At 26.2% G+C, this 11,720-nt stretch overlaps 1 protein-coding gene across 1 annotated transcript in view; it reads left to right on the top strand.

Annotated features, from left to right (window-relative positions):
• Positions 1–11,720, top strand: part of LOC117167959 (mRNA cap guanine-N7 methyltransferase) — a 17,513-nt gene that overhangs the window by 1,514 nt on the left and 4,279 nt on the right. Inside the window, exons 2-6 of the mRNA XM_033353228.1 lie at positions 1,024–1,225; positions 2,870–3,126; positions 6,199–6,380; positions 6,461–6,673; positions 11,444–11,649. Coding sequence (XP_033209119.1) covers positions 1,024–1,225; positions 2,870–3,126; positions 6,199–6,380; positions 6,461–6,673; positions 11,444–11,649 — 1,060 coding nt within the window. The remainder of the gene's footprint in view (positions 1–1,023; positions 1,226–2,869; positions 3,127–6,198; positions 6,381–6,460; positions 6,674–11,443; positions 11,650–11,720) is intronic.

Below are 11,720 nucleotides of genomic sequence, written 5' to 3'. Positions count from 1 at the left end.
CAATATTGGTCTTTTTGAGTTGAAAAATCAACTCCTTTCTTGAAAAAAACTTTTTTGTTGAAAGTTTCTATTTTTCGGATTGAAAATTCATACCGTTTTGTAGAAAAGTTCGTCCGCTTGAAAATTCAACAAGTTCATTAAATTTTGTTTTTCTTAACAGAAATCTATCTTGATTGAAAAATCATATTTTTTGTTGGAAAATTAGGCTTTAGTTGAAAAAATTCCAATTTTGTTCCTGAAACTAATTTTTTAAACTGAAAATTTAAATATTTTGTTGAAAATTCTTCTTCTTTGGCAGAACATTAATCTTTTTATTTGAAAATTCGATGAAAGGATTCAAAATTCATCTATTTTATTGAAAGCACAATATTTTCACTTTTTATAGAATATTGGCCTTTAAATCCTGTTATCAGTTCCGAATCATTTATTTGTCAATTAAACTTTTTTAAGTTTTATTTAAAAATTGTGTTAATTAATTTTTATAGTTGAAATTAAATTTGTTGTTATCGAAATAATTTAGAACATTAAATAATTTAAACAAATAGAATATTTCAAGCTGATTAACTGTACAGTTAAATGTTCTAAAATCGATTTTAAACAATTTAAAGTCAAGTGTTCAGAATTGATTCACTTGAATCAGATTCGAGCCTGAAATTTTATTTAAAAATCGTACCAATAAGAAAATTTCAATTTTTTATTTGACCGATTGCATATTAAACTATGTAAGATTGAACTAAAACTTCAAAGTTAACATATCTTTTTGTTGAATCTGATTTACAAAGTAAATATTTTTTTAAATGTAGTATATTTTAGGCGCTCAAACTTGAATTATTTTAAATTTTAGTTTAATAGAATTGCAGAGTGTAGATTCAAATTAAGTTCAAAATCTTAATTATAGTAAGGACGAAATGAAACCCTTGGAAAAGAAGTATTTAATTTGCACTGACAATATTTAAAAATGTAATATACGTTTTATTAAAATTTTAATTTCACGATAAGACAATTTGTAATTTTTTTTTACAGAATGTCAACATACCATCAGACTTATCAATAGGGAGTACAAGAGAAGAAAGGAACGTGACCGAAACCGAAAGACCCTCAGATCATACAAATGCTGTTGCAGCACATTATAATGCAATTGAAGAAAAAGGTTTATCTGCCAGATCTCAAAGCCGCATAGTATATATGCGAAATTTTAATAATTGGGTAAAAAGTATGCTCATAAGTAAGTATAGGAACATTTTTACTCTAAAGTTGATACAGGCCTCACAGATTTCAAAACTTTTGAAATATTTTAGGATAGAGAATTTTTTAGAATTTCGGAAGGCATGGAACGATTTTAACAGACCTATTAGGTTTTAATATATTTTAAAAGATTTCTGAGGATTTAAATGATTTTAAAGGGATTTGAAAGAATTTATTCAAAATAATTAAAATTCACCTTTGATTTATATTAATTTATCATGAAATTTTTTAATTCTTTGGAATTCTTTTCATTTACTTGAGCTCTTCTAAATTTATTTAATTCTACTTAATTCAATTTATTTTATTAAAATTGTAACTGTTTTGTTGTCACTGATCCTGAGGATCAATTGATACAATCTTCAATGGATTGGAAATATTTTAAGTTATTTTTAAAAAAAAATTTTTAAGCTGTCATTTAATTGATCTTTAAGTATTTTAACCTCACCTTCAATTCTTAGGTATTTCGTCAAATTCTCTTTAATTTTTCTAAACTTATTTTAAACTTAATCAATTCAGTGTATTTTTTTGTATTTTTGAATTATTTTCCATTCACTCGATTGCTTTTTAAATTCAGATCAATTGTTTATGAATTTCATTCAATTCTTCTCATTTTCCTTTTATTTCTCCAAATTCGCCCAAGTTTTACTGAAATCAGTAGAATTTTTCGATCTTTAACATTATTTTTTATTCTTTTGAATTGTTTTGTATTCATTAGTCACTTTTTTTGTTAGAAATTAGTAATTTTTTAAACATTTGAAATTAGTTTCTGGAATCCACCCTGAATTCTACTAAATTTTCTTAATTCAATGGATTATATTTTTGTATTATTTTATATTCACTTGATTGCTTTTTAAATTCAGCTCGATTGTTTATGAATTTTATTGAATTCTTCTCATTTTTCTTTAATTCTTATAAATTCGCTCAAGTTTTACTGAACTCCATGGTATTTTTTCGATTTTAAAAATTATTTTCGATTTATGTAAATTCTCTTGAATTCTTTTCTATTCATTAGTCACTTCTTGATTAAAAATTAGTAGGGTTTCAAATATTTGAAGAGATTTGTAATTATTTTCTAAAATTCACCCTGAATTCTCAATTTATTTGAATTCTTCTAAATTTACTCAATTCTACTTATAATACATTGATTTTTTTGCAATTTTAAAAAATTTTTATATAATTGATCTTGACGTCTTTTAACCACACCTTGAATTCTTATGCATTTCGTCAAATTCTTTTAAATTTGCTTGCATTTTTCTAGATTTATTTCAAAGTTACTAAATTCAATTAATATTTTCCATATTTTTAAATTGCTTTCAATTCATTCAATTTTTTTAAATTTACCTTGATTTTTTATGAATTTCATCCATTTCTTCTCCCTTACCTTAAATTCCTCTACATTTTCTCCAACTTTACGGAAATCGATATAATTTCTTTAATTTTCTAAAGTTTTTCCAATCAATTTAAATTCTTCTGAATTTAACTTGAATTGTTTTGAAGTCTTCTGAATTTTTAAACTATTTTTTATGCCATAGCGACTGTGAGGCCGGTCTGTTAAAGCCTTATTTATTGAATTGCTTTGAAGATTTTCCTGTGAAACTCATCTTATATAATAATTTATTTGCAGATGAATACATGCAGAAAATAATACAAGACAAACGTCACGGTGATCCTATAAAAGTATTAGACATGTGTTGTGGAAAAGGAGGAGACCTATTAAAATGGAAGAAGGCGAACATTACACACCTGATAGCTGCTGATATCGCAGGAGTTTCAGTAGAGCAATGTCAAATTCGTTATAAGGATTTGACACGCGACAGATCTAGGGATTCAGGCTTCGCACCTCTGTTTAAGGCTGAATTTCTAACAGCCGATTGTACAAAGGTATCTCATCGAACAGTACTAGTATTTATGGAAGGAAAAATTATGCATATTACATTGTCTCAAATGTTAGCGAAGCGGGAAATGAAGTGACTTTTTTACGAAAATAGGGGAATGAACTCTTGAGTAAAATTAATGTAGGTACCATATTAAATTCAGTATGATACGATTTCAATTCCTAAGATTTCAAGTCGAAATTTATTGCATTTTAAATGAAATAGTTGAATTTTCAACAAGAGTTGAGTTTTTCAGCTGAATTTCTAATGTTTTAGAAAATAGTGGACTTTTAAACCAGAAAATACGAAGTTTCAAGAACATTATTTCATTTTAAATAAAAAAAGTTTTCAATTTTAACTTTAAACGAAAGAAAATTCATTTTTTAACAGGAAATTCTTTTTTAACAAAATAGGTTTATTTATAACTAAATAGTTTAACTTTAAAGCGAAATAGTATAAGTTTTAACCAAATAGTTGAATTTTCAACGTACGAAGATGAATTTTCATCAAACAAAAAAAATTTTATTTTATACCAAAAACAGTTGCATTTGCATTTTCAAAAAAAATAAGTTTTACCCTCCATATAGTTATCCTAACAGTTCAAATTTCTTGACAAGACACATTTTTTTAGAAGTAAAATTTTCAAGACAAAAAGAAGATTTCTTCGAAGATAGTTGAATTTTCAACAAGAGTTATTTTTCAACTAAGAAAGATTAATTTTCTACGAAAAAACGTGAATTTTCAATCCAAAACGATGCTTTTTCTATAAAAAAAAGAATGTTCGACGAGAAAAAGATTACATTTACAAAATAGTTGAACTTTCAACAGAATAATTAAATTTGTAATTAACTATTAAAATTATAATCGTAAGAAATGAATTCTGAACCAAAAATTTAATATATATAATTAATTTCAAATCGAACAGACAGTCCAAGCTCGTCATAGAATTATTAGCCACTCATATATTTGTCAAAGTTATGATTGTTTCAATTTTTTTAATTTAACTGACGGTTTTCAAAAAATTATAAAGATTTTTTTTAGTAGGGTGATATTTTATAATCCAACATATATATTAATTTTTTAAATCTGATTTTGGTAGGAATTCTTGCCCTTTTTCGAAATCTGTTGTAGAATGCCAAAATAATTTAAAAATCGACGAAATGTCGGCTGGTTTTCTGAAAATATTGAAAGTTAGTTTCCTAAACCTAAAACAATAAAAAATGCGAAGGAACCAAATTGTTTCGCCAAAAAAGTTCTAGAAAAATATCACTTGAAACTTTATTCTGTCTTGTATTATTTTCGCGATTTTTGAAAAAATATGTATAAAATTCTTTGAAATTTATTCTATCTCAACAATCGAATTTTATGGTGTACTACATAACTAAAAATTAGAAAGTCGTTTTTTTTCTATTAATCGATACTATACATTTTTTCGAACTTCATTATTCTTCCTTATACACGTTGTTAAAACTATAAATTAAGTGATTATTTTTCACCACAACGTAAAATTTTATTTTGAAGATAACATTAATATTCCAGAATTTTATACATATTTTTGTAAAAATCTTGGAAACAACGTGATATATAATCAAATGTCAAGAAACATTTTTCCATGGCTTTAAAAAAAAAGTTTTTTACCTTTTTTTGTTTGTATTTTGTGTAATTTTGTCAAAAATAGTGAATTTTCATTTTTAGGCAAATCAGAAATCTTCTCTTCTAAGCTCAGACACAGGGAAAAATATTATGGAATATATTTTTTACATTCACAGAAAAATAAACTGGGGGTTTTGAGAAAATCCACTTTTAATATTTTCAGAAGAGCCGCTGCCATTTTTTCAATGTTGAATTTTTTATCAATTTTCCAAGAGATATCGAAAGAAAACGAATGATTCTATGATATCCAAAAAGAAAAACAACTATTTTCAACTATTTTTTTGAAAAATCATCTTAGTTTGAAAATTCGTCTCTTGCTTGAAATTCTAACTATTTGGTTGTAAATGGAACTGTTTGGTTAAAAAGAAATTTTCTTGGATTGAAAATTCAACTTTCTTCTAAGAAATTCGTCTTATCCTTGAAAATTCTTCTGTCTTCTGAAAAATTCAACTGTTTGGTGAAAAATGCAACTCTTTTTGTTAGAAAATTAATATTTTTTTGTTAAAAATTCAACTATTTTTTTGAAAAATCATCTTCGTTGTTTGAAAATTCGTCTCTTGCTTGAAATTCTAATAATTTGGTTGTTAATGGAACTGTTTGGTTAAAAAGAAACTTTCTTTGTTGAAAATTGGACTACTATTTTGTTGAAAACTAATCTTGTTTTTTTTTTAAATTAACAGTTTTGTTGAAGCTTAATCGTTTCGGGTTTGAAAGTCAACTGTTTTCTAATACATTAGATATTCACCTTGGGGATTCCTCTTTTTGTGGATAATTGACAGAATGTTTTTTAGAAAAACAACCACCTTTTCGTCAATTTTGAAATGTTGAAAGAAATTTAAAATAGGATGAGAAACTTCATTAGTTTCAAAAGGAAAAAATAGACATTTATGAGATTACAAAATATTATACTTTTAATAAAAAATGTAACAATTTTTTTATAATTCGCGTTTTGACTTTTTTAAATTTAAATACTATTAACTTTTTGAATAAAAAATTCTGCCAATGGTCATGGACCTGCCCAATTTCAAATGATTTCGGTCAATAGTAGACTTAAATAAAATTATGGATTTAATACTTTCACGATGATAGATTTTGATAAAGAGATATTTCGGAATCTAATCGTGTACAAAACTACGAATTTTTCCGATGTTTCATAGTTTTGTACACGATTGGAACCCAACATATCTCTTTAAAAAAAAAGTTGTTGGATTTTCTCTTTGGTTGTTATTAATTCAGTTCGAAATTTAAGCAAATAGAAAGAAAAGGGGGAAGTTTCTTGAAACAAGTGGAAAATGGGGCATTCTTTTTTTTTAAGGGTAGAGAGGCTTGTAGGGGAAAGAGTGTGAAGTCTTAGATTGCGAATAAACTTGTCTCTAATACTACTCGTAATTGACAATCGGAATTGCTTAAAATAAAAAGATTTCAGGTTCGCTTGAGAGAAAAATACAAGGACCCCAGTATGGAATTGGACCTCACTAGTTGCCAATTCTCTCTCCATTATAGTTTCGAATCTCTACCGCAAGCAGAGTGCATGCTTAGAAACGCCAGCGAAAGTCTTCGGACAGGCGGTTTCTTTATTGGCACCATTCCCGACGCCTATGAATTAGTGTAAGTTTATAGATTTAAAAAAAATGCTCTGACATTATCAATTGCATTTGCGGAAGGGCTAATCTGAGGTTTTGTTGCAGATCTCGATGGCAGAAGAGTGATGGAAATAAATTCGGTAATGACGTTTTCAGCGTGGAATTTCAATCCAATGATAAAGATCAGCCACCCCTTTTCGGAGCCAAGTATAACTTCAACCTCGAAGGTGTAGTTAATTGTCCGGAGTTTCTTGTGCATTTACCAACGCTCATTAAACTGGGGGAAAAGTTTGGTTTGGAGCTAGTATTATACGAAAGGTGAGGAATCGCTGAAAAGTGACTGGTGTGTCGAGTTCTTAAATGCCCAAGAATTTATGTTGAGCAAATGCTCTCGAGAATATGCTCAGTAAGGCGTATCGAAAAAAAAGTTGTTTGCGCGAAGTTCTAATTGGGAATAGTGGTCTACCATTTCGCCACCTAGTGCCCAAAACTGGAACTAGAAAGAGTAGGTACAATTTTAAAGTTGTGCATTAATTTTTGCATAGAAGTGTTTTTACGATAGTTTTGTGAAGCATAAAACAATGATTGAATACTAAAAACAAATCTTCATAAAAAAAACAAATAGCTTAAGGTAGAATTTCCATATTATACAGTGAAAACAAAAACACATTTTTGTGAAATAAGTTTAGAACAAAAATTATGTCACTATTTCATGTAAGTATCAATGGATTTAAGTTTAAATAAACTTGAATCAATGTATGTAGCGACAAATTTTATCCAGATTATGCGAAGAATACGAATAATAGACGATTTAGGGTGGCCGTTTTAATCCAAGAAAAAAATTCCCAGTCATTTTCCGGTTCGCAAATACTTGTCATGATCAATGAAATCTAAAAAATCCAAATCTAAAGCTAACAATTTTTCCATTTGAGTTAATAAAAACTGAGCTGCAAATGAAAGCACTCAAAGTGGAACTCTTGAATTTCAAACTTTCAAAATAATTTACACATAAAATTGAAGCTACCAGCACTTTGAACTGAACAATTTCAAATTAAATTGCAGTTAAACTGCGAAATGAATATTTTAACTTGTATAAATTGTAGAGTTCAAAGATTCAGTTCTAAATATATAATTCCACGTTATCATTTTCAATGCTCTAAAGTCTACATTAACGAATCAATCAATGAATTGAAAAGTTAAAAAAATTATATCACTTAAAGCAGTTTTAAGCCAGAAACATTAAAGTTTGAACAATTGCATTTTTTTATAAACTGAACACTTCTTAAATTAAAAGTTAAATTATTTATACTTTCAATGGTTAAAAAATCCTTAAAATACTTTCAAATTTTATTTGAAAATCGTGAAACATCTGCATGTTGTTTATATTTTTTTTCAATTTCTTTTTAAATTCTGTTAAATTAAACAAATGTCCTTAAAATCTTCCACATTGATTTTTGATAATTTTGTCAATCTTTCTAAATCTTTTTGAATAATGACTTAAAATTATCTTTTCAAAATAAAAATCATTAACTTTCATAGGAAATTTTTTTAAAATCTTCTGATGACATTTCAAATTCTTAAAAATATTTTACATTTTTTGTTCAAAATCTGCGAAAATCTATATTTTGGCGGTACACGCACACACTTTTTTTAAATTGTTTCGAATCATTTCAAATTTTAAATTGAATTTGAATTTTTTCAAAACTTCTAAAAAAAATTTCGACTTCCTTGCATTTTTTTTAAAGAATATTGTGTCTTCAATTGTTATTTATACATCGAAGTTCAACAATTTGACTTACAAATTAAATTTTGTTTAAATGGGAAAATTAATATGTAACGTTCAAAATTTAGTTTTTGATATTCAATTATAATTACAAATTTTAAATGAGCAGTTACATGTTTCTTAATATTAAGTCATTCTTATTTTTCTTCATTAAAAAATTTCAAATTGAATGGTTTTAAAATAGAATATTTTAGACTGAAATAATATTTAAAATTTAATAAAAGCCTTTGTTTATGAATATATTATTTTGAAGTTATTTAAAAATTGAAAATAGTTTAGAAAGTTTTAATCGGGCATTTGCATTTGTTTAACTAATAAGACTTTCCAATTGAAATAGTTTACATAATTTTAAACGTTAGAAATTGGAAATTCTAAAATTACGAACTGATTTCGAATCGTCTTGTAAAGTTAATTATTATTCACTTTTTAAATCTTAAAGAACAGTTTAGTTTTAAAAATCATTATTAATTTTTATTCACAGTTGATCAATTGAAAATGTATTTTCAAAAAGGATGGAAATCACAATTGGACAGATATTTCTGTAAAAAGTATGTTTCTTCACCTTATAAGATGTAAATTCCATCTGCACTTCATTGTTTTCGATAAAGACTTATTTTTATTATCCAACAAATGTCTTAAACTCTACAACGAAAATCGTTAAAAGACTTTTATACAAAAATTAATGTACATCTTTAAAATCGTACCTATTCTTTGTAGTTCGGATTTTTTTAACAGGTGGTGTATCGCAGTTTAACCATTCCCAAATGGGAATGAAAACTTTCTTTTGGGAGTCAAAAACACTCCACAAAAGTTTCATAAAGAAAATCCTTCTCTTTCCGTATCGCAGATATAGCTAAAAATCTCAAAAAACGAAGCACTTCTTCACATTTGAAGAGCACAATATATAAATTTTTTTTTGAGATTTAAATTATCAATAAAAATAGCTCAAATCAAGCCGATTTATACCTGTATAGCGATAATTCCGTTCAAATATTTTTTAGCCTCCCTAATTGGCTTTGAAGTTTCAGAAAATCGAATAAAGTCGACTTTTCCACTATTTTCTTAGAGTCACGATAAATTTGTCGACTATTTGATCATTTAATGTATGATATACATTAATGGTAATGTATTTAGCATATGTTGCAATAATAATATCTAAGGAATGTTAACATAAAAATATTTTTAATTGACTTTGCATTACAAGAAAATATTTTAAAGTGATATATTGCCCTTTATTTGACAATAAAATTAATTTTCGGTATACAAATTATCAGAAATAAATAGTTCGAAGCAAGTGGATGTGTACCTTTATAGGAAAAAATGATTTTAATTTATTTATTTCAATTAAATAATTTAATTTTTATTTTATTTTTGCGGTACGCTCTAATGCTCAGCATTAAGCTAGAACCGAGGATTTATAGAGAATTTAAAGCATTAATTTTGTTTACACCAACACTATACTTTATATATTTTTACAAAAACATTCTAGATTGAAGTAAACATGTATTATCCTTTTTTAAATTACAGAAAGTCAGGCAATTTCAGGTAAAACCTGATTGAGTTAGGGAATTTTTGAAAAACTAAAGTTGAAGTTAATTTTATTATTGTGGTTAATAATAGCAATTATTTGATTGAAAATTAATCTTTTTTAGTTGAGGATTCAAACTATTTTGTTAAAAATTCCTCTTTTTTAGTTGAATTCAAATATTTTTGGTATAAAGTTAAAATCCTTTTAGGTTGAAATATCAAAGATTACGTTTTTCATTAAAAATTCAACTACTACCTTGGAAGTGGAACTACTTTTTTTTAATTCATTTATTTGGTTGATGATTTATTATTTTAGTTGACAAACCTTTTTTTCTTCAAAATTTAACTTTTTTTATAGAAATTTAATCTTCTTGGTCGAAAATTACACTATTTCGTTGAAAATTTACTTTGATTTTATTGAAAATTAAGTTTTTTACTCAAATTTTAATTAGTCTGTTTTTAGTTGAATTTTTTTTGTAACAGTACTCTCATTAGTTTAAACTTCATCTTTTTGTTTGAAAGTTCATTTCTTTTTCAGTTAAAAGTTTATTTTACTTACTGAAAATTCAAGTACTTTATTTTTAGTGGAAAATTTATTTTCTTATTTGAAAATTCATATATTTTGTTAAAAATGAAATTTTGTCAGATCATTTTAGTGTAAAATTCACATTAGGCATTCCATTTTTCGGAGAAAATTTACCTTTTTCGATAAAAAATTTCTATTTTATAGAAAATTGAACTATTTTATTTTTTGTTAAGAATTCATTTCTTTGATTGAAAACGTAATATTTAGATAAAAAATTCATTTTTTTATCGAAACTTCAGAATTTGGGTTGAAAACTCTACTATTTGGTAAAAAATCCATATTTTTGTTTGAAAATTCACCACTGTGATTAAAAATTAAATTCTTCGGCTGAAAATTCGTTTCTTGTTAGATGAAAATTAATTTTTTAACTGAAGCTGTAACTTTTCCATTTTTGGTTGAAAATGTATGTTTTTAGTTGAAAATTAATTCATTTTGCTGAAAACTCGTTTTTGTTGTTGTTGAAAATATACTTTTCTAACTGCAAATTAAAATTGGGTTATTTTGTTTAGAATTAATTTTGTTTTGATAATTGATTGTTTTAATTGAAAATTTATTTGTTCGAACATTTTAATTATTCTAATTTTGATTAAAAATGTTTCTTTTGATGAAAATCCATGTTCTTTGTTGAAAATAAGTCTTTTTTGGTAGAAAATTAATCTTTTGGGTTGAAAATTCAACTATTTTGTTACAAATTCATATTTTTTGTTGAAGATTCATCATTTTAGTTCAAAATTGAACTTTTTGATTCGAAAACACAACTAAAAAGTTTTTTAAATATATTTAGAAACAATAACTTTTTTGCATTTATATTATTAATCTTCTAGGTGTATGGTTGGTTTTATACCTAGAAGAATGTAGAAATTGGGATATTTCAGTAACTCTGAATAAGGCATTGTTTAATGCGAATAATATGTTTTCTATAACTTAGACATATTTTACCATTTAAATTAAGCGCCCTTTCTAATTTGAAGCGATACATTTTCCTGCGAAATTTAAATGTTGTAATTATTATAAACAAAGATGAAAAACACGATTTATTTAATCCTAATTCAAAATGCTCACAAAGTTCTCAAAGCACATAAAGATCGAGCATATTCTCATGCTCGTGAGAATTTCTCCGAGCACTTAAACTCTTTAGAACACCACTGGTGTGATTAAAGTTTCTGCAATTATTATTTTCTTTTACTCGCAGATTCGGTGAATTTTTCGAAAGAATGAAGAATGAGGGTAAATCGTTGCTTGGAAAGATGCAGGCTTTGGAAACTTACCCACCTTATCACGAAGCACCTCTGCTGGGTAAGCACCCTGATGATTATCAATATGCTGCGGAGTATATGGTAGGCTCTACAGGCCACCGAAAAATCGGAACACTGTCCCAGTCTGAATGGGAAGCCACATGTATGTATTTAATTTATGAATTTAAAGCTGAGGAACCGTACTTAAATTACATAACAGCTCAAGGGTTGGGG

Source organism: Belonocnema kinseyi, chromosome 2 (genome assembly GCF_010883055.1).
Source record: "Belonocnema kinseyi isolate 2016_QV_RU_SX_M_011 chromosome 2, B_treatae_v1, whole genome shotgun sequence".
NCBI classification, from domain to species: Eukaryota; Metazoa; Arthropoda; class Insecta; order Hymenoptera; family Cynipidae; genus Belonocnema; species Belonocnema kinseyi.
Note: the sequence above shows the minus strand (reverse complement) of the source record. Positions and strands in the feature narration are given on the sequence as shown.